Source organism: Candoia aspera, chromosome 1, assembly GCF_035149785.1.
Source record: "Candoia aspera isolate rCanAsp1 chromosome 1, rCanAsp1.hap2, whole genome shotgun sequence".
Classification (NCBI taxonomy): Eukaryota; Metazoa; Chordata; class Lepidosauria; order Squamata; family Boidae; genus Candoia; species Candoia aspera.
The window spans coordinates 172,655,532-172,680,062 of NC_086153.1; the positions used below are offsets into that span (position 1 = coordinate 172,655,532).

A 24,531-nucleotide genomic window follows, 5' to 3' on the forward strand; every position below is an offset into this window, starting at 1 on the left:
TTGAAACAAGCAAGGACCATCCGTTTTCTGAATAAAATTAAAAAGAGGGCAAAAATGTTCTGATTTGTCTTGGATTTTGAGATGCTGGTGCATCTTCTGAAGCAGTAGCATGGATGTAATTGCAATATTGCATGTTTAGCCAACATAACTATAAAGTGTTTTTTAACTTATTACACAAAGAGCCAGAACTTTCATCTGTGTAACATTATTGGGCCATTAATTGATCATAAAGACAGTTCTGGTTTCTAACGTCAAATAAGTTTTGAAGTGCAAATTAACACAGAAAGAAACAGGGCAGAAATAGTAGAAAAAAATTCCAAAGAATAGGAGTACTGTGACAGTGAAACCAATTTGCCAAGGATTTGATAGGTTTCCTTTCCTTGATTATATTCTGTCAGGGATGCTTTGATTTGAATTCCCACACTAAGTTGGACTCAATGGCTTCATCCAGTTGTATGATTCCATTAAATTAACTGCAAATTAAAAAACAGGTACATTTAGAGTGGAGGGATTTTTCTTCCCTACAGACTAACATAGAATGTATGTCTGGAGAAACAGACATAAAGAGATGGGAAATATTTCAACTCTGGCCACATCCTTTCTCATCCTCCATTTCTTGTTAGAACAAGCATGGTTCAAGAGGGAGACAATTTCCTCCCCCCATCTTTCTCTTCCCAGGAAAGGGGAAAAAAGAAGGAAAAAGAAAAGGAGATGGCAATTCATAGACCCTCCCAGTTAGAAGTCACCAGCCAACTAAATTCATGGCCCTGAACAAAGGACAGTCATGGAAAACAGTGTACTGTGAATGGCACCTACCACATCTGGAAAAGTGCTTTGTAGTCACCTCAAGCAGTCAAACATACTTGTGCATTCCCACTGACATGAATGACTCCTTCCTTTGTTGGTTTACAATGGGTGATAAAGCAGGTAATGTTCTATGCTGCTGGTGGTTGTGTTGATTTCCTATTTTATGCAAATGAAATCAGTTTCTCTTTGCACCCTGAGGCTATGATAGCAGTGATTTTATTGTATTTCCATCTAGATTTTGCTTACTGCCTTGAGAGTCCAAGCAGCCAGACTTTCACTTGCCTTGTGACTCAGGAGGCCTGCATCAGAATCTGCGGGTGTCAAGTTGCTTATCTAGCTGATTAGCATTCAGTCCCAACTTCAAGTGATTGGCTGAACTTCGACCTGCCCTTTTTTTCAGGCAGAGCAGCAGCCCTGGCTTTTAAATATACAGAAAGCAGGTCAGAGAAATTAGGGTGAAATCAGCTTTAGAGTCAAGTATTTCCCCTTAGGCAAATGAATCAGACTGATAGACTGAAACTAGTGCCAGTGAAGTTCTCAGAACTGCATCCGATTGACTTGCACATAAAATAGAAAGCTTAATATCTTTTTAATTGTCAATATGTAATTTTGCACAGTATAGCAGTTAAAATGTTTTAAGAACCTATGATTAATTTCGAAGTGAGTCAAAAAGAAGCCACTTGTTAAAAATTGCCAAATGGTTCTTAAAGTTATTTATGGCAATAAAACCACCAAATACTCAAAATACACAGACATGTAAAACACACAATGGCAAATTCACTCACCGAAAGTTTTTCCTTTGCTTGCTTAAACACCCCAGGCGTCTGGTTTATTTCACCACCAGCAGCTATTAGAAAATAAGGAGAAAAAAGGTAATATTTCAGAATCGTAACTTCAAATTAACCTTTAACATACTCTGTTTGAATTGCCATGCAGTATTTATAATGAATTAGTTATTGGCCACAACTATTGCTAATTAAAAAATAAACTGAAACTAGAAAATTAAAAAATAACACTTTTCAATTTTCTCCTATTGAAAAAATGTTACCACCAGAGCATTGCAAAGAAAATTGTGAGATTTGGATATGTGGGATTAGAGCATTATATTCAATCAATCAACATTCATCCGAAAACATCCCCTGTCACTTTTTAAAATGTGTGAGCATGAGTAATATTTTGGCCACGACTTAAAACAACTTCTTATAAGCATGTACTGCGACTCTGAGGAATAATATTACAAAGAAGGGCAAGACAGAATGTTAAAATAAGTGAAGAGCAGGACACTGAAAAGGTGGCTTTTATTTCCACTGTGTTATCTATCACTTAAATGGTTTGCACATAAACTACATTTACAAACATAAAGAAAGCAGTGCTTGAAGAAACAGCGAGTAAACACATAGCCCAACAGTCACATTCCATTTTTTTGGTTAACAGCATGGGATTCCTTTAATCCTACTGTATGGTGTATACCTCTATTACTTTTCATCTTTTGGGAGACCTTGAACAACACGAGATTCCCACTTATCTGTAGGAAAAGCCCTGCAAATGTGTTCAGTCTACTCCTATATGGTTGAAAAGGACAATGTGGGCAAGAGTCAGCATGCAAGACTTGAGTGTAACATCCCTCACTGATCAGTCCCCAAACTTCCTACTCTGAGCTGGATGGCATGAAAAATGCTCCTATAGTTTCTGGTTGCATGGATGTTTTCCACAGTGTCCAGGTGAGCCAAATGTAACAGCCTTGAGACCTTCTCCATCACCAAAGGAAGGTTGGGGACAGATACAGGAAGATACCGAAGAGCAGCATGCATGCACGCATCCTCTCCCCACCCCTTTGCCTTCTTATGTGCAATCTGAGTATTTGTGCCTAGCTTAACATATCCTATTACAGTACATTAATCATTACCAGTTCATTGCTTGCAGTCGCATTCAAAGAACGGAACTGCCCCCGACAGCATGGTTTACAACATAAATTGTACCAGCCTAGAGATTTTGGAGGGAGTTCATTAGAATCATGGAATTATTTCCAAGGTCCAGGATTGCCAACATTCCACTGCTTTGCAAGGAAGTATCTATTATCAATCTGACTGTATTTTCTCCAAATTAACCTCTTATATCAAGTTAGAAAATTATTGGGAAATAAATTAAAAGAAAAAAATGAAGATAGTGTAGTTTAAGTTGTCAATATTTAGCAGGAAATATTCATGACAAGCTGCCTGCATCATTCTTTCTCAGTTCTACTACTGGTACCTCCCCCCCCCCCCCCGCCCCCAGGTAATAGATTCTTCTGGTTGAATCATGTATCAGTGATCCGCAGCTATTAAACAAGGGGAAAATGCCTTTACTGATGACTTACCTGAAAGCATAATAATTCTTCCATCTGAACAATAAACCTGGATCATGACTTCGCCCTGTCCCTTGGAGCTCGATTAACAGTTTAATCATGCAAGAAACATGTTTAATTCTGGGACACACACCGTGAAATTTAAGATAAGGAAGACAAACCTAATACATGTTTGTCCCAGTTCAGAGCCTAAGCTGCTGCTTCTGTTTGTCCTATGATATGAATGTTGTGATGTCACAAAGGAAACAAAGTCTTACTTTTTCAACCAACCAAAGACTGCAGTACAAATTTAGATAACATTTGGATGATAACATTGACATTACTGTACTGCAATGGTTAAAATCAATATGGTTTCTTCAATGTTTGCCTCTTCTTTGTGTATCAAGAAAAACAGATAAAAAGAAACAAATACTGCAAATGTATTTGATTGCATGAAGTAGCCTTACCCCAGACCTAAGTTTTACCATTGCAATTCATATATCCCCATCTAATTTACTCTGTCAGAAAGAAGACCCGTTAATTCAGTGGGTCAGATTTCCAGGTTACAATGCTTGAAATTGCAGCTATGGAAATAAAACCCTCTTAGGGAGCTTTTGAATATGCAATTAATAGAACTGGCAAAATATGGGACACATTTTATATAAAACAGGAAATATTTTGAAGGTTTTAGGATTTGCAAATCACTTCCTTCTTCAAAGTTCACAATTTGAAACTTGGGTATCTGAAAATAAACACCATACCAATCCTTGCTTTGATACTACACTCTAGTTTGAGCTAATATAGCAAATGTCAATCTTCCATGAATGAAAGAAAAGCCATTGATCAGTAGCAAGGAGATTCTTCCAATTTCCCTAACCCCCCGACCCCGGCCTCCATACCACTTTTCAATCGCCCTTTCCACATGTTATGGGAAACCCTTTGTAAGCATAAGTTCCTTAGAAATGAGTAATTGTGTTTGCGTTTAGTTTCCAGAGGAAGGGATCTCCTGTTGTGTGGGAACTATGGTTAGCTAAACTTTAGTCAGAACATGCCAGGATCTGAACCAGGTTCCTGAGTTCAGATACTACAAGAAACTGAGGAGTTTAAAAATGAAGTGCAAAGTTTTAACTTTCTTATCTCCCACATAAACAAGAGGAAGGGAGCGGGCAAATGTGAAATTTCCTTGGTTTGTACATATAACAGAAAAAACATGAGGAAAGATGCAAGGAAAATATTATAATTTCCCCTACTTGCTCATTTACAAGTAAATTTGCTCCATCCATCTAGCATTTTGGAAAAGTGCAAAGGCACTGAGATGATCAACAGTGATATAACTTTAAATGGATTTGCTATCTGGCCAATATTCTTGAATCTGTGTCATTCAAAATTCACAATGTCTTGCTTGCTTGTCCCAGGAAGTAAAGAAAAACCTTCAAAATGCCTTGATTTTTGGCAATCTTTACACTGAGAACACATGTATGTAAAGATATAATCATTAGCATACCTCAATTTTGTTGTTATAACTTCTGAGTTGAGTTTGGGATATTAGTGTAGAGGATACAGTTTAGCTTTTGCCAAAAACAGGATCAGGAGAAACTAAAACAACAGCTTATTCACCCTTACTTTTTGTTTACTGAGATTAAGCCCAGAGACAAATGTGCCCCAAAGGTACCAAAATTAGCTAATGAGAACCACAGACAATTCTCTAGGATGGGGCATAAAAAAATCAAGAAAGGAATGTTTTCCTGGAGCTGACAGTGCAACTAAGTAGACAATGAAAGTCGTGAAATCAGTAGAGAATGAGAGTGTGTGTCATTCAACCGTATCTATCAGTTATTTATCATCATGATTCTTATTTATTGCTTTTTGCTTGGAATAAAAATATCAATTAATTAAAGTTAAGCATCTGTAATTAATTTACTCTATGGCTGATTTTCCATTCTGAGAAATAAACCAAAGCCTTCACTGTTATTCTTGCACTCAGAAGTCACACAATGGAAGGAATTTTAGGACTAAGGCTTCTGTTAGTCTCTTACATTCCTGGGGAACTGGGAACTGAAGCTTTCCTAAAGCAAAGACTGACACTGGCTCTACATTTACATAGAAACAAGAGTGGACATGCAACACAGGTACACTCTTAGGAGCTTTTCTCTTTAATGAGTAGGTAAAAGTCCATCTCCAATTATGCTAAAATGCTTTGATTCAGCAACAATTGCACAATATCTGTCTTTTATATAATGTACAGTATGTGGATGAATTTGGAGGTGTTGCTGCAGAATTACTTCTGCCACGAATGTGAAAGAACAGGCATTTCTGTTGTCACAGCTATGCTACATTTTGCCCAGTGTTCTCCTCATAGGAAATCTAGTGGGTATTTATTCCTGCTTTTGGAGATGGAAACCTGTGGACCTTACACAAAAGTAGAAGAAAAAGGCACATTCACTGCCCACTACCACCCTCTTTAAAGACAAGAAAGCAATGCAAAAGGCTAAAGAAAAAGAAGTCCTTCTTTTTTAAAGAGGGGGCCAGGACACTCTTAATAGAGAACTTCTCAGGTCTTTGAAGAAAGAAGGCTGATGCATTTAAAAAAAATCTATTCTCTTAGGTTTGACTGTTTAAACTATCAGGGTTTCAGGTTTACCTTATCAATAGTTTTAAGAAAACATGCAATCTAAATGAAACCCCAAGACCTACAGTTACTGGAATCCAGACATTGTCATTCAGAAGTTTTTCCTTCCTAGCATTTTTCTCGCAGGTACAGAATTTGAATTATATATAATGTATGATCAACTTCTTCAATAAAGAGAAACATGCATAAATCCCAAAATGTTCTGCAATGCAATATATGATAATATATTTGCTGAGATGCAATTACTTATTTTTACAAAAGTCCCCTATAAATTATGGATTGGCACTCCAGTTTTACAATCTTACAGTACATCCACAGAAAAACTAGAGGAGGAATATTTTGGAACTGCCAGGAAAAACTATTTCCTGGAATTAGCAGCATTATCTCATGTGCATTGTAATTATGTATATACAATGAAGAGATAAAGGTGGTCTTTATTCATCTCCCCTTTGATGGTAATAAAGAACACATGTGACCAAATATGTAAGGATAAGATGCATACTCCAATCAATTCTTGCATGAAACCCAACGGGCAATTGGGCAAATCAGTCCTCAAAAGGATTTGCACAAATGCTGCTTCTTGAGGATTATGTCAATTAATCTCTTCAACTGCAAAGTACTGCACAATCTAGGAGATTCATATCCTAAATAACAACGGAGATATATTTAGCTTCAAGTATTCCCTCATTTTCTTTTCCTGTATTTTCCAAGTTTTTCCTTGCAAGCAAATACTCATACCTGGGAAAGTTTTCTGTTTTAAAATATCCACTTTTTTCACATTTCGTGCTTTAATGTATCAAACTTTTAAGACATAAATCAGCCATCAATTTGAAAGGGTTATTGCACACAATATAAATTGGAATAATGCTGAACTTCTTATTATTATGCATGAGAGGAAAAACAGTAAAAAAATAAAAGAAAAATGTAAAACATGGTTCAAAGCCATTTGCACTTTCCCACCAGAACAGAGCAAAAAAAAAACAAAAAAAAGCAAAATAGAGAAATTTATACAACACCATTGTAACAATAAACAGCTACGGAACTTGGGAAGTCCAAGCATGGTAAGCATTCATGAACATGGCCTCTGAATAATAATAATAATAATAATAATAATAATAATAATAATAAAAAATTAAAAGAGTATGATACAAAAAAAAAGCAGTATCATTCATGAGAGCTGAAAGAGTCTCAGAGGGAAAAGATCGAAATCAAAATTAGAGCAGCCACTAGAGCAATGAGATTGCAAATAATAATAATAATAATAATAATGAGAATAATGATGAGAATAGTAATGTCTATGTTTGCCGGCCACATTGCATAAATTCAAGACAGCACAGTCACCTGTCTGCTTCCGCTTAACACAGGAGTGATGAGTTGGTCTAGTATGTTTGATAGCAGGTTTTAAAATGATTTTCCTGGAAGGAGAGTGAGCCTGAACTTCAGCTTTTTTAGAAAGTTCAGCTTTCTTATACACAGCTATAGACAAGAAAACAAGAGCATACAATCAGAAATAAAAAAATTAGAAGTAGAAATATATTTCAACAAATCAACATCTTGGCTGTTGGTGCCAACTTAGCCATTTAACTCTGACCTGAGTGTACCAATGCCCACACGTTCTGTAAAGCCTTCCCTGACTCTGTCATCCCATCCACACATATCCCTTCCAAAAACACCACCATTTTATTAAAAATGCATGTATCGTCTTAACATGCGGGAAAAGTGAACTCCTTCTGTTCCAATCTGCACCCCTGTGTCATGCTGATCCATTCCACGGTCTGAACATCTCAGATAGCCTCAGTGCTGGGCAGCTTATGAAGCTATGGAAGGAAAGGCATACTGGCTCACATTAAGTACAAGAGGATCCTGGAGGGACATTCAGTTTTGAAGGCTCCCAACCTAACTGTGGTTTGACATCTATTGCTAGTTGGGTACCCAGAGCACCAGTATTATTAGGGCAGATAGTTTGATTTTATGCTGACATTTCTCAGGACTAGTGAATCTTAATAGATGAATTGCTATTTATAATGTTTACCTGCTGTTACCACCAGCATACAACTGGAGCAATGGTAGTAGTATGGACTATATGTCTTACCATTAGCACAAACATATGTCCTTAATGGAAAGGTACACAGATGAACAACCCATAGTATGGCATAAAAGGAAAAAGAGCAAGTATTATATAAACCTTTTTTCCTTCTCACTTCATCTCTGGAGACTGTGCTAGGTTCCTTTTTAGCTATTTTTCTTTCAGGAGTAGAAATCCTGCCTCTCCCAGTTTTTAAAGGTTTTTCTTTTTTATGTTTATCAAGAGACGGTCTCCGCAATTCTCTCTCTGATTTCTCCTCTTTAGGAACAATCTCTAACTGTTCCGTCATGATGCTCCTATCATCATCTGCAGGATCAGAGTAAATTATAACAAAAACAGGATTAGTTATTTGTACTTTGCTGGGATATCATTTTTTAAACAATTAGGTTGATTCATGCTGATATTATTTTAATAACATTCATGACTTCACTACAATTAATTATTTTTAATTACTAATATAGTATACTGGAAACAAAATGAATGAATGAAAAAGCATAAGGCACACCTTGAGTATCCACCCATATGCTGTCGGTCTCCAGGACTGAGTCATCAATTGTTGTTTCGTCTTTATAATCGTCATACATTTCTGTCTTGTAGTCGGTTAATGGGATTTCTTCCTGTTCAGGTGAGCCAGGAGGTTCTAGAGATCTTTCTTTTGAGTCTGCTTCAACAGGAACAATCACTTCGGCCTCCATATCCAGCTCTTCCTCAGTATGGAAACCTTCTCCTCCTGTATCAGTCTGTGCAGCTTCAGCAAAGCGAACACTGTAGGAATCGGCTTCTCCATCATCAATTGTTGTCTGTACTATTGTAATGAAATCATCCTCAACTGTAACAACAGATTCTACTGCTCCTTTGAGCTCAGGTATCTCCACAGGGATAGCTTTACAGACTTCTTCACTAGGTCTCTCCAAGTTCTCTTCTTTACTTGTTGGCTTACTGATTTCCTCTTCTTGATCTTTTTCCTCCTCTAATCCACCTGCTTGCTTGATTTCTTCCCCTTCTTTCTGCTGACTCTCTTCTTTATGTTCATCTTCCTCAATCTCTACCTCATGTTTCACTTGCTCAATCTCTTCATGTTGTTCTGCATTTTTAATCTCTTCTTTATGTTCTTCCCTGTGCTTGATTTCCTCTTCTGTTTTCTTAAAATCTTCCTCTTGTTCTTCCATCTGCTTAATCTCTTCCTTTTGTTCTTCTTCCACATTTCCTTTTACTTTCTCATATTTTAAATCACAGGGTAAATTCTCAGCATTCTCAGTGCCAACTAATGCCAAAGTATCTACCTGATCTTCTTCGTGCTGTATTATGTTCTCCCTTTGAGTTTCTGTCGCTTCTCCTTGACCAACTTTTGACATATCTGTTTCTGTAACAGGCTGTCCCAATGGAAAACGTGCTGCATTTTTTTCTTCTGATAGAGATGGGCTTTCTTGTTGTATTTTGCCTTCACATGGCTTTGAAATTTCTCCAGACAAGCCCTCTTGCACTTGACCATTATCTCCACTAGACTCATAAGATTCTTCTTTATCTACTGCTTCCTGGTGCACCAGATCAGGCTTGGCTCCTTTTTCCTTAACTTCAATTTCAGACAGTCTGGCTGTATCTTTCATATGACTAGACTCCATTTTTGCACATAGATCGGGTTCTTGATTTACTGTAAAGAGGTTCTTTTCTGGATCTTCTTTATTCTCCTTTGAAACTAATTCAGTGATATGACCTCCTAACTTACTCTGATATTCCTGTTCCACTTGCCGAGCAGCAGAATCCATATCAAGCTTTATAGCATCATAGTCTGGTTTGCAGGACATTTCTGCCTCGTCTATCTCTGCAGCAACACAAATAGCACTTTCCTCTTTCTGAGTTAATGAAGAAACTCCTTCTGGTCCAACTAGAGTTTTATCATTAACATCCGCTAACTCTGAACCAAGCTTTATTTCATGTTCAGTATCCTCAGGAAAAGATATTTCTTTAGCATCAGCATGTTCCTCACTTTTTTCTAACACAGTATCTAATTTATCAATAGCTTTTCTCTCCTGTTCAAAGTCCTGACCCCAAACTGCTGAGTCATCAGAGACCTCTTTTTCATCACAGGATCTCTCAGCTGCTGCCAACTTCACTTCTATCAATGAGAGATCTGTAACTACACCTCTTCTCATTTTCTCCTCAAAGGGGCAGCTTTCTCCTGTCAAATTCTCACTGTCCTGAACTGGAGATGGTAGCGGTACTGTGTATTTGTTGAAAACACAGTAGCCTAAGTCTTCTATTTGGCTGTCAGCTTTTAGACTCATGTGGTTTTCATCAGTCATAAGGTGCTGGATTGCAGAACTGTCCTCAACAACCACCTCTGCATGAACAGATTTCCGTTGTGCTACCTCTGTATCTGCACTCATGGATGCTAGTCTTGACCTTGTGCCAGCTAAATCTAACATTTCAGGTAAGTCAGGAGCCATTACAGTCCCATTTTTGTAATAATCTTTAGCCAGGAAAGGTGATTCATATAAAGGCTCCACCTGAATCTCTCCTGATTCTCTGAATTTGGACTCTTCTGTCTTCTCATCTTCCTCTTCCCTACTTTCGGTTGGGAAGGAGGGAGCTTTTTCTGCTGCTGGGGTGGTGGCAGGCAAGTAATCATCACCTTCATCTCCACTAGCTGTATCTAAAATATCTGAACCTAAAGGTGAAAGGTCATGAGTATGTCCAAAGTTAAACCCTAGTGCTATAGAATCCAAGCAGGACATTGGGAGATTAATTGACATACTTCTCTGTTCTATAGCGGATCTTCCACCAAGCCCTAAGCTCCTGCTGAGAGTTAAGTCATCTTTATTTTTACTGTGGAGTTCTCTCTTATCTCCATACACATTTGGGTCAATAGTATACATTCTTTCTGGAGGAGAGCGAGGTTCCTTGGAATCATCTTCTGGGAAACTCTGGGCAAGAGTACTGTATCCAATTTCATGAGGTGGACTGGGCTGCTGGTATGCCTCTGGCTGATATTCATCAGTCTTTTTAGATACAAGGGAATCTTTATGGTAAACATCATAAATCTGTTCTTTTGAATCACTCAGTTCATAGTAATCATTGCCTTGCTGTACTTTATCCCTCTTGATAACTTCATCTTTAAGAGTGGAAGTTTCGAAGTATGTAGACATACCTGATTTATCTTCTTCTATCCTCATCTGTTGGGGATCTGAATCTGTAACAGGAAACACTTTACCTTTCCCTTCTTTTTCAGAACCTTTGTCTTCCTGAGGTTCTTTATGTGGTTCAGATGGGGCTTTCTCTATTGTTTCATGCAACACAGCAATATCCAAACACTCTTCATCTTTTTCAGGAAAAAAATCTTTACTGAATTGGTCTGCCAGGACCTCAGTACTGTGTTTTTTCTCCTCTTTTTTAATATCCCATGTGGTCAATTCCCCAGTTATCCCCACATCTTCTGCTTGGTGAGCATCACATGCTTCTTTAGGATCAGTGTCTTTTCCCATAACTTCTTTACCCAAAGCCATTGGGTTTTGGTCACAAATAGCAAGAGGTCGATCATCTAATGCTCTGAGCTTTTGTCTACTGGAAACGGAGTACTTCTCTTCATCGCTTTCATCCTCGGTCATATCTTTTTCTTCTTCCCAAAGAGGAACCTGGCTGGGGGTTTGGTCTGCAATGGCTTGTGAGGCACTTGCAGCCACCACTGCAAATTCTTCTTCCTGTATTTTTATGTCTTCCTTGTTCATTGTTTGATCTTTTGAAAGGTCTTTGGTAATCTCTGTAATAGCAGACTTTTGTGTTGTTTTGCTACTCTCTTCTGGTTCAAATGTATGTTCAACAGCTGGTAAGGTTTCAGAAAAAAAGGCACTTGTTACTGTGCCTGTTATGTCCACTATAGATTCTGGAGGGGAAGAAGAACCAATGCTTGCAGGAGAGGTAAAGTCATTTTTTGTAATATTCATCTGCTCCTCTTTAGATTCCAAGGGTGGTGCTTCTGTTGCAGGTTTCTGGGTCTCGGTGGCCTTTTCATCTAGTGTACTTTTCTTGTGAAACTGTGTTGACCCATCCTTTTGCTCTTGAGGTATGGAGGCCTTCTCTTCTTTCTTTAGCAGCGTGGCATCCAAAGTCTCTCCCAACCCAGATGGGAATGTCATCTCTTCTCCCGTGGGCTGTGCGTCTCTCACTCCTATAGTCTCTGTTTTTGCTGGCTGTGGAACTAAGGCACCTTGGGCGGGGTGCTCGCTGGGCTTCCCTTCTTTATCTTGTTCCTTGGTGCCCAAGGGCGCAGCTGCAAAAAGGCCTGTACCTTCCTGTCCATGGATTTCCATCTTCGAGGCTGAAAGTAAATCTGTAGTTGTTGCATTGGATTTTAGAACAGATTACAGAAAGCATTTATAAAAAAGAAAACTAGTTTATAGCATAATTTGGCATGGCAGAGTGGTAAAAACATGCAACTAGAAAATCTAATGAGAACTCCATTTACATTATTACATTTTACTCTCTCTTAGGACATTATTAATAATCGATCTTATAGAGATAAACCTAACTGTATTTTATTAAATATGTCTGTAACAGGCTCATTTTTTCCAAAATTATTATATTAAAAATAAATTCAACTTCACCTTAGAAAGCTTTACCATGCAATGAAGTTGAGATAAGGTTCTGGAATACAATATATAAGGGCATAAGTGTGTGTGTGTGTGTGTGTGTGTGTGTGTGTGTATGCATGCTTCTATGTGTTATATTTAAAATTCAAAATCTTATATCCATTTAATGACATTATTCCTCTTGTCTGAGCCTGCCAAATCAGGGTAAGACAGAAATGTATACACCAATCTACATTTGATACAGATTGGGGGGGAGGGGGGGCTGGTTTTTCAAATATATTTTTTAAAAACTCTACTATCATGAAACTGTTCTTGAGAAACACAAGACTAAGATAGAATGTTCGTACCTATAACTGCCTCATACAAAATCACTATACTGTAACTCTGACATTTTTAACATTTCAAAAATAATTGCATTCAATTATTTCAAAAATAACTGAATTCAGTTTTTGATCTTTGCATATATTACATGTTAACATTTATAGTATGACTGTGCATGCTTTGACAATGACTCAAAGAAAGTGTTCAATACTTCACTCAACCCCAAGGACAATACCTCACTGCTATTCATTAAAGCATGTACACCTTTTCTTGGACCTTCATGCAACCCTGAAGAAAATATGCAAACATTTAATAAATCAAGTTCTTAAAGAAGTGTGTCTTTAATGCACATCGTTTTTTGGGCTCACATGGAAGACTGAAAAAAAAAAGGTACATGTGTTTTACTGAATAGGCATTGCACTTGCATTTGAGCAAGGTATAACACAGTTCTTCCTAATCATTTTTTAAGCAGCACAACCCTAATTTATATAATGGCGCTTTTTCAAAACATATTATGGAGTTCCCCCAGATCAATTATTGGGGCAGTCTCTATCATCTATCTATCTATCTATCTATCTATCTATCTATCTATCTATCTATCTATCTATCTATCATCATCTATCTATCTCAGGCTAGTACATCATGCTGTAATAATGGCTATCCATTTACACATGTTTAAGACCAGTTCTGACAAAGAACCTTGGCAAAGCATTGAATTCTTCATTATTTCAGTAGGAACCATTTCAGCTCACTATGCAGCAAAAGGCATATTCATTTATTTTGTAAGAATTCAAAATGTGAACACTCATCCAGAATTATTGGCAAGCCCAGGGCTCAATGAGGCATCTGAATTGGGCTGCAAAACATATAAATGTCAGTAGGATCCTTCTCAATGAGCCTCCCCATTTGGAAAGCTGGCTAGGAAGTCTAGGCTATGAAATATAAGAGTTATTATCCAATACATCTGAGGAGCAACATGTTGGAAATGACTGTTCTAATCCTAAAAGGAGGAAACTGGAGGAAAAACACTACCACAGTGGGAAGGATTTCTCATAGTTGTAATGTAATCTTCTGCCCTTGATTTATTTCCCAGAGCAATTGCATTTTGCAACACTGGAATTCTTTAATGGTTTTGTACCCTCATCAGATTCAGGATGAAGAACTCCAATGATAAACAGCATTCTGAAAGCACTGAAATAAAGAGGTTTAAAGCCACACAATATAATCCTTAGAATTGGTTTCACACTGGGAAAATGGCTTCTTTACGCTGAGTAGCATCCTGTGTCAGAACTGAAAAGTTTCATCTAGCTGATGCACCATGTTGAACACCTGAGATAAATGCCTTGATGGAGAGCAACGTCCAGTCCAGAATTCTGCCTCTAACAGTGACTGACTAGATGCCTCTGGAAGTGTGATGATAAACCATGATATGTTGTCTTTAAGTCTGGAGGTTCATATTTGGACTACTTTATTGTGAGCAATAACCCCTAAACAACCTATCCTCAATGAACTGATCTCATCTTTAAAAATGTGGTCAGAATCAATGATTGTGATAATGAACTCTAAAAATGGTGTGCAGTGCAAAGAATTATCCTTGCTTCATTTGTATCAAAACCCATTAATTTCTGTGGGTTTTACGGGGCGGGAAGGGAAGCAGATCCATTCCCTAATGGACCATAACGCCTACATTCCCAGCAGTCATTTAAAAAAAAGATAGCCTCTTGTCCCTCTAGAGCAGGGTTTCTCAGCCAGGGTTCCGTGGAGCCCTAGGGTTTTGAAAGAGGTCACTAGGGGTTCCCTGGGACATCACAATTTATTTTAAAAAATTATTTCAAATTCGGGCAACTTCACATTAAAGAGGTAAGTTTCATTCTTTATTTTTTGTTTAAGAATACTATTAGTGAATACATACAGGCCTACGCATGAAATGAATATCATAATTTTTGTAACGTCTGGCCTATATTTGAGCCTGAATGTGCAGGGGTTCCCTGAGGCCTGAAAAATATTTCAAGGGTTCCTCCAGGGTTAAAGGTTGAGAAAGCTGAGCTTCAAAGCAAAAGTATATTGCTTCTGGTTTGAAAAGAAAGCTTGTGCCTGCTTTATAGCCAGTGGATAAACAGTTCTACAAAAGACTAAGAAAATACATACATACATTGTCTGGAAAAGGAAAAGCATTTTTGTTTGGTTTGGTTTGAATCTTCCATAATGGGAAATAATTTCTGCCTCAGAAAAAAACAGTTTAGAAATATATGGTTGGGTCATAGTAGATGGAGTGGCTGTGCAAGGCATTCAAAAGAAGTATTTCATAAAGTATGTCAGTGCAAGCAAAGTACCCATCCTTGAAGCAAAGTATTAAAGTGGCTGCATTTTTTGGGAAGCTTGCATGGTTGCTTCAAAGGTTCTCTAGTCCCGTGCACCTACCTGTGCACGCCCAGACATCTGTCAGGGCTGCTAAAGAAAAGGAGCTGTGCAGGCACAGGCAGGTATAGACATCTAGGAACAGCCTTCAAAGCAGCCACGGGAGCTTTCCAAAGGACACAGCTGCTTCAAAGAGCAATGCTTTGCTTGCACTAATGTGCTTTGAAAGATGCCTCTTTCAAATGCCCTGCACAGGGCATCTTTGTGTCCTCAAAACAAATAGTAGGAGAAAACAGTGGATCTCTATTATTTACATTTGCCATAGACTCCACTGCTTCCAAGATGAAAAGCTTGCGCATACAAAAAATCCCAGTCTTCTGCAGGTAGAGCTGGGAAAGATTCAGATCTAAAACCCTGGAGAACTTCTGCCAGTTAACCATTCTTGATGTCTGCCAACTCCTTTCTCCACATTAAAATGCAAACATTAAATGAAAAGAGAGTGAGAGATAAGATGGCATGTAGCAAAGCAGAGTGCCAGCTTCTGACCTTATCTTAATTTTCAAGACTTCTGCCCGGCTTCTAATGGCCCCAATAGCTGAGGCCTATGTTTAAATTATTTCAAGCTTTAATTTGTTAAGTTTGTTTTTTTTCTTTTTTGTTTCAAACACTGTCTCTACTTCTGTAAACACCCACCATAGTCTTATACAATGTCTTAAACTTACGATAGAGAGGATACGCCAATTTTCTGTTATCTTATTTCCCATTTTTATTATTTTTTTCATCACATGTTGTTGATTTTTCAGTGAACTTTCTACTATGACTCATTCCAACCATTAATTCTTTCTGAGGAAAATTACAAACAATTAGATCATATCAGTGAATGTGGCAGTGAATGTTGGCTCAAAAGTATTCTGTTGAATGGACTTGCCAAGATAAGCTACTGCATTTTGAAGTTTACCAAGTCTGCCTGGGAATCTACCATCTTCAATAATTAATTTCAAATTCACCCCTTATTTAAGGGCACATATGAATTAACTAAATTATATTGGTCCAATGCACTGAAAATGAATGTCTTTCCTATACTTTCTCACCTGTCTTATCTAGTGACTACCCAGTAAAAGAACTTATCCTCAGTTCTTTTATTGTATGATTCATTAGCTAAGTCACTTTTGACACAAATGATGTGAAGATTCATCAATGACTAGAATCTTGCATATTTTTTTAAAACCTTAACAGCAACTATGGAGCCAAGTGCTTGTAGAGGGGAAATGTAAACATGGAAAAGTCATGTGGGAGGAGAGAACATTAACTCTTTCCAGTGCTGGTATCCCAAACTGCATTAGCCTGCTCACACGACCCTCATTACCTGAGATTATATTCATGTATACTCCCTATCACAACTAGCTTGGTTTACCTGCTTGTCGATATAGTCAAGGGACGATGAAACCTTAGTGAAGTAAGAAGCAAAGTTAATTCTGTGAGTTACAGCTGTTATGATGTATTTTCAGCTATGTATGATAGCTTTAATTAGACTTTCCATAAATATTCTTAGAATGGAAATTAGGTTTAACTGGTGCACAATTATTTGTGCAAGGGCTTGTGCTATCATGTGCAGAGAAATGTGAGTATATACTGTATTCTAGATTACAACTAATCTGGTTTATTAAGAATAAGCCATATAATTCAAAGAAAAATTCTGAGTTTTATATTTAGACCTTCACTATGGTATAAAATGTGATTCATGTGAATTTTCTTCTCACATTGGGACTTCCACTCAGATAATCAGCTGGAAAGAAGGATAAAATAGATCAAAACTCAAAATCCTGGCAATGGCAAACAAGCGTCATGGTGGGCTGCAATGAATGGTAAAGATGTGATATAAGAAGCAGTAGCCTTAGGGAAATTGAGGCAGAATGTACTGAAGCATAAGCAAAAGTAGATTGCACAGCATGAACAAATTTTACAAATTAAGCATTTTATGCCATAGTCAGGGTTGATCAGTTTGTTTCTTGAAATGAAAAACAGATGAACCTCTGTACCAAAATGAAATGAAATATATATATATATATACACACACACACACAAAGATTAGCAATGTGACTGGCAAACACATCTGCAACGAGGAGGGAGCGAGGGATGGTATATCAGCTTGGCTGCACTGCAAACCGTATCATGGGTAGAAAACGCTTCCTAAAAAGTCAGGAATCTACTGCAGTGGTGGGAAACCATGTGATTATACAGCCTTTGGCTTGCCATGTGCACACTCTTCAAGCATAATAACAAGAGCATTAACCAAGAGGACAAATCAATGGGAAGAAAAGCCAATGAGAGAATGGGGAGAAAGCTGGAGAGCAGTTCATATGCAGCCAACACATGCAGATCCCTAATGCAGGCATAACTTCCTCACCGGAGGAAGGCAGTTTTGCTTTTGAGGTTTCCTTTTCAATGAGGATTATATTTTCCCCATTGTGATTCACTTGATCTTCAGGAAAGGAATCCTGCTGGGCCTCTGAGAAACTCTCTGTTTGTTCCAAAGGCTCAGCAGGCCCACTCCTTTTCTCATGCTTCTCATCAAGGGGAACATCAGGTTTGGGGTCATCAGCCATGGGACCTTTGACTGTTTCTTCTTCTTCCTCTTCTTCTTCTTTGGGGGAGCAGGAAGGAGAAGGAAAGTATGGAAAAATGAGGCAACATCTTCAAGATTAACAGATATTATAAGGTATACACATATTAAACATTTTCAGGTCTGCACGGAAGCTATATATTTCTGTTTACCTGCTTCAAGAACTATAAAATAGGTATGCACTGTTTTTTTTTAATGACTTAATGCCTTAATATTCTACTTTTTTCCCTTAAAAAGTGTGCTCTAGTTCAACTAATAACATTTTGGTGCAATGTAAGGAAAAAAACAGAGTTTGTTTTTAAGTAAGAAAGAAAGAACTGAGAATGTTTTGTGGTTCCCTGGTGAATATAGCTATTGAAAAACTATGGGTTAACTGGGAGACCGGGAGTTCTAGACCCGCCTTAGGGGAGGCCCGCAACTAGGGTCTGTGTCACCTGGGGAAAACATGGATTCCACGCCCATTTTGGCATCCCCCCAGCGCTCATTTTGGTGTCCCTCCAGCGCAGTGCCCAGGGCACATGCCCCACTTGCCCCCCCCAGTTGCGGCCCTGCCTTAGGCCTGAAGCCAGCTGGGGGACCTTGGGCCAGTCGCTCTCTCTCAGCCCTGGGAAGCAGGCAAGGGCAAACCACTTCCGAAAAACCTTGCCAAGAAAACTGCAGGGACTGGTCCAGGCAGTGTCCGAGAATCGGACACGATGAACGGATTAAAAAAAAAAAAGACTAACTTGGAGTAAGACATGTGAACTTCAACTCCCAGAATTCCCCAGTCAGCCAAACACACATCTTAAAGTTGCCAAGTTTGAGAAACACTGTTCTAAATGGTCTGGAATCAGCATAGCTGAGCATGCCTTCTTCATTAGGAAGCTATTTTTGTCCTCAGATCCCCTGGGATCTGAGGAATTTTTCAGTAAGGCTGCCTGAGGTATTGCAACCTGTTCAGCGGAACTCCTGATTAGCCCTCTCACTGTTGCATTTTCCATGGCAGACTGCTGCTTTACAGTACCTTTTCAGATAACTGGGACTTAATTTTCCCCCATTTAATAGTAGTTTTATTTCTACTTCTGCTCTCCCTTTATTGCTTCTCTTGGGCCTTTACTGCTCTTATCTGCATTATCTTTGCTTATTTTATATTGTTATTAAACGATCAATGGAACACTGATGTGCCCAATGTTAAAAAGAGAATGAGTAAAGCCTGTAGGGGCTCATTTTAAAAAGTTATTTTCATTTACCCATTACATAATAAGGAATGCTCTTAGCAGGTTAGACTCTACCACAGATATTTTGCATGTAACCCAATGCATATCCTTTGCTGTCCACTGGAATTTCACTTTGTTGGAAGTACAGCTAAAACTAGGAACAGGAAACAAAGAGCAAAACTACGGTCTCTACCAAAGTGCACCCAGGGAGCCCTTGCAGGTGCTGCAACGCTATCTGGAGCATCTATTCCAACCTCAGCGTAACTCCCTGGATCAGGGCACAAATCCTTAAACAGCATGTGAAAACAGGCACGGAATAGGATGCCACACCGAATGAAAACAGAATTGGAAAAAATAAGGACAAATATTGATTTAATATAATATAATATAATATAATATAATATAATATAATATATAATATAATATAATGCATCTTGCCTTGATTGCTTGACAGACTGAGAAAAAAACACTATTTGCAAAAACACTACTTTCCTTCAAAAAGGAAAAAGAAAAGTACACATAACAAACTTGTATTCTTTGTTTCTAGAAGACCTCTATTTGTCAAATGTTCTGCACATAGGATACAAGTTTACCCTAGCTAAATAAAAACATCCCATCTTCAGCAAATTTCACTGGAAATTTGGAAGAGTGAGTGCTTCAGAACCCTCATTCTAAAAGGAAGCAAAGATTAAATCCAGTGGTACCCATTCTCAACTCAATCTTTTCGGTTTTGACAATCTGATTACAGTAGTCATATGTTCCTGTATGTCAGGAGCATGAAAGAAAAATAAGTCATGTTGTAATCTTAGAACTGGCTGAAGTCCAACACATGAGATAAGCCAGAATTCAAAGCCCTGCATCTTCAGCTATACCATGTTCTCCAGATTTTCCACACAGAAAATGATGAGGAGTCATTGATGAGATGAGGTGACAGTAGAGAAGTCAGCTATCTCTGTTTCTGTCCCGCTGCCATTCAAATGTTATAAAAAACACAGCAGATGGGCCTAAAGTAGTCTCTGGATCCTGCCGTGGGCAATACAGAAGCAGGCTCTTCAGGCAAGATTTTAAATAACTAAGACCACTTTAGTATTATTGGATATTTCAACCCTCTTATTTTAGGTATTTTTTGTTCTAAAATTTACATGCAGTAATTTGCATTGAGATGTAACAATTATTTTTGTACTATAGACAATTTCCTTCATTTCTTCCTTTTTCTTCTTTCTTCTATTTTGCTTTTATTCTTTTTATTCTTATATATTAAAATGTTATTTTGGATTAGCTAGTCTTTTTATCTATAGCCTTATTTGAACTGTATTCATATTTTCTATGTTTTGAATTATCTTTTTATTCTCATCTGTACTTTTTAAGAAAATTAAGACACTTTAAAAAAAAAAAAAGTAATTTAAAAATTAGCCAGGAGATGAGTTAACAGACATTTTTCTCTGCAATTTTCCTTAAAAAAAGTATTGCATAAAGAGATTTCTGATAATCCGGATAATTTTCTGTAAAAGTCCACTCTTGTCACATGATATACAGGAGGAACTGGATGATACAGAGGCCAAGGTAAATACTCAGCTGCATGGTCCACTGTATTTGCACTGCCTGAGTAGAATCAGGCTAGCATTATTTGTGACACATAATATCTGGAATAAAATTTCAATTTTAAGGAGTGTTAGCTTTACTGGAGTCTTAGGAAATTACTTGAAAACAATGTTAAAAAAAAAGAATTTGCAAACTTTTTTCGATGCAAGTATGAAGATATGGCCTTGGAAGAGGCCGCCTCTTTCTTTTTCTCTCTCTCTCATGTTCATGGGGGCCAAATGATGAAATGTCAACATCATGACATAAACCCCGCCCCTTTTGTACCTGCACTGTGACATCGCACACTTATACATAAGGGGCAGAGTTTGCATTACAACATCATGATGCACATTTTGCCATTCTGACAAAACCTCTGGATTCAGTGTTTCAACCCTCCAGCTCTGGGCCAATTGATCTGGAGATATACAGCCAGTTAATCAAACAAGTGTATTAGCCAGGGCGCATTTCTTATGAGATCAGTCATACGTGATATGATTCTCCATGTGACAAACTACTTTTCTCTGTTCTTCAAAAGGCAACTTATACTTGAGTGGTAAGTTGGAGGAGGGAAAGATGTGTAACAGCCCCTCAGTTCCTAGACTACAAGGGGCCTTGTGAGCACTGGTTGTCATGGTACAGATGCCCAGCAGGGTCACATCTAGTCTAATGAAATAGGTATTGTTTTAAATGTTTCAGAATAACTACAGGATGGATTAGCTTGAAAACAAAAGAATGGAATACTAAACTGTGGCTCTGAATTCTATTGAAGTTTTAAAACTCATCATGATTTCCCAATGAAATTTCTAGTATTTCAGATCTTTATCATATGGCATAGTACCTGGAGAAAAACTATTATCAGCATAGTTAAATGTCTTATTTTTAAGCCTCTGCATTTATGCGTGTTTGATTGCATGGTGAACACATATATAACACCCCAATACCTGGCTATATGGGGGAGGGAGAGAATTGGAACGTTTCTGCCCCTATTTTATCCACTGTAATAAGTCATCTTTTGTTTAAATGATCTAAAAGTGAATGTGAACTCTGAACATAAAAACATTTTGCAGCAGTAAGGAGCTTTGGCATGAATTAAGTTTGTTCTGGCACCATCATTATTAGGATAGTAGCTGAACAGCAAATAATTTTACCCAAAGGAATATTTAATTCAACTGCTTTTGGAGACTACTGAATTAAATAATTTAATGAAGCTATTTTCTGGTGGAGAGAAAACAATTAAAATGTCTTCTAGTCCCAGTTAAGACTTTTAGAAAATATATGTCTTCTTAATTTGTAACTCACCCTTTGATTTCAAATCTTTATTCAGACATATATGATTAAAATAAAAACTTGCTTTTTATTCAGCGTTTTTATTTCTGAGCTAGCCTCATGGAATGCATTAAAGACGAACAGATAAATTATCTGTAGATGCATCTCATCTCTTTGCCTAATTCTGTTTGACTAAATGGATCAGCCACCATTCAGGAAATCTTGCAAAGTGAAATCTTAGTACAATAATTTCTATATTCAACTTAGTTCTATTAAAATCATATTAGGTACCTTACTCCTCCCAGCAGTGCAAACATATCCACTCATTCTTTTACGCAGGTGAAGCAAGCTATGAAACTAGAAAAATGGGGCTACAGCAGCATGCCCTGCTGAATTAGATCCAAAAGAGATCTGACTCATCCCCTCTCTTTTGTTTGTGTTTGCTGCATGATTGATTACCCATCCACCTTTGGCAGGCCGGCCACAGGGTGAATTACACTGAAAATTGTAGGTCAAGAAAACCCAAGCTGGGTCCAGGTCTACATGGTCCCCAAACCTTAGACATATCCCTCAGAGCCCTTCCAAAAATGGTCACTGCACTATAATTTTTAATGAGGCCAAACTGGAAGATTATTAAATACCTGGAGAGTCATCTTATTATCACACTAAATTGGATTTATTTTTATTACATTTCAACTTAAATGACATTAAATCATATATAGTTTTTTTCTTCACCCTGTCCATATTTTGTAACTATTAATTATTGCATGCATTTATTTTTGCATATATGTTGCTTAGAGTCTACAGAGTGAAGAAGTATACAAGCTCAAGTATATAAATAACAAATAAGTATCTCTAGACTTTTCTCAAAATAGTATAGATGACAACCTCCTCTAATTTTATTCTTACAACCATCTTCTGAGCTAAGCTGAATGGAGAGAAAATGACTGAAGCAAAGTCACCCAGCAAGTTTTGTGGTTGATCAGGGCTTGAACCTGGGTCTCTTCAGATGCAGTCTAACAGCCCAGCCATACTTCCCACTGTTTTTTGCCCTGGTTCCACAGACTTAGGGGAGCCCAGGATGCCACTAAAATCCAATATTGTTTTTTTTTTTGACCTGGGAAAAAAAGTATTCTGTGCCAAATAGAGCATCTAGCCTTTTTAGTTGCATATATCTGCAGCTAATATGTGCAAGGCCACAGCACAGAATATGTGGTTTTCAACTCTACTCTGTGCAAACAAGTGAAAAGGCAGGCACTATCATTTGTAACCCACCAAGATAAATGCTGCTGCCCACTAGCCATATATTGTGGTTTGCCACCTGAAAGGCCCATCCAACTCTGTTCAGCTAGATAAATTTAAGGAGTTTATAAAGCCTCTAGTTGACTACCATATATGATTCTGAGTACAGTTTTGGGTTGTCCACACCTCTGCCTATTTTGTTACTCAATATCAACGCAATGGCTTCACATTAGCTGACTGTAATTTACTCATTTAATAAATAAGCATGGATACTATAAAAAAAAGATAAAAAGATAGATGGAATGTACTAAATGAATTTAAAACATGAAGTATGATCAAGTATTTTAAACAGATTAAATACTATTGTAACTACGTTATTGTTGCTACACTAACCATCCTTCTTGGAGGTGTATTCCCCTGGCATCTCACATGTTGCATCTGTGGCAGGGATAGCATGGTAAGAGGAGGCACTTCCTTCCCTGTGGACTAACTCAGGCCATATAAGTAAACCTGTATTAATACCTGGGGTGCTTGAGTAGCTACTGGGAGACCAGCAACTGGGCATGGCTCACTACTGATACATGCCTTTTAAATTTTTTTCTCCAGTCCAGGGTTTCAAACAGCAACACATGCCAAGTGGAAGTGACATGATGTTGCTGTGGACTATTATGATAAATTAAAACAGTGTACTTCCTCACCTTCCACCACTTCTTAAAACTTTACTGAGTACCCTTTTCAAGAGTACAATGATATTCCTGCAATTGCAGGAATCCATTTTCTACCATGAATAATTGGAGAATCACTTTATTTCACTTATATTCAAATTCCTGTCTAAGGATTCGTACTGGTGTGAATGGCTCCCTAACTGGGAAAATGTGTAGCTCTAAAAGAGTCAGACAGCGAGGCATATTGGCTCCTATGTTGTCAAACTGATATCCCAAAGTGCACACACCAAAAGTTAAAAACAAACACGTAAACATCCTGCTTTATGCAGATGGCATGGTATAGATGTCTCACACCCAGGTAGGGATGAGAAGACTGTTTCATAGATTTATCTACTCTTGTGAAATCAATTTTCTGAATATTCATAAGGCTAAGATTAAGGTGGTCATCTCTGGAAAGAGTCAGACCAGATGTAATTGGTGTCTGGAAATGGAGCACATATACCAAGTTAAATCTTACCTACATCTAAGTGTTGTCTTTTGAGAACAGGTTCCTGACTTCTGCATTTTAAGAAGAGTTCACTAATGGCTATAACCAGTACTAATTCAATAATGCAGTTCATCAACCATTGTTGTTGTTTATTCATTTAGTCGCTTCCGACTCTTCGTGACTTCATGGACCAGCCCACGCCAGAGCTTCCTGTTGGTCGTCAACACCCCCAGCTCCCCCAGGGATGAGTCCGTCACCTCTAGAATATCATCCATCCACCTTGCCCTTGGTCGGCCCCTCTTCCTTTTGCCTTCCACTCTCCCTAGCATCAGCGTCTTCTCCAGGGTGTCCTGTCTTCTCA

The 24,531-nt window shown here is 38.0% G+C and overlaps 1 protein-coding gene across 4 annotated transcripts in view; it reads right to left on the minus strand.

Annotated features, from left to right (window-relative positions):
* Window positions 1–24,531, minus strand: part of MAP2 (microtubule associated protein 2) — a 263,185-nt gene that overhangs the window by 28,937 nt on the left and 209,717 nt on the right. For 3 of the 4 annotated variants that reach the window (XM_063317929.1, XM_063317927.1, XM_063317926.1), the window contains exons 1-4: window positions 8,351–12,156; window positions 7,945–8,151; window positions 7,101–7,235; window positions 1,593–1,654 (exon numbers count right to left, since the gene is read on the minus strand). In XM_063317929.1, the coding sequence (XP_063173999.1) occupies window positions 1,593–1,654; window positions 7,101–7,235; window positions 7,945–8,151; window positions 8,351–12,152 (4,206 nt within the window). In that variant the 5' untranslated portion in view covers window positions 12,153–12,156. Of the gene's footprint in view, window positions 1–1,592; window positions 1,655–7,100; window positions 7,236–7,944; window positions 8,152–8,350; window positions 12,161–16,467; window positions 16,469–17,509; window positions 17,755–24,531 lie in introns of those variants that run through there. The other variant, XM_063317930.1, reaches the window with a different exon arrangement.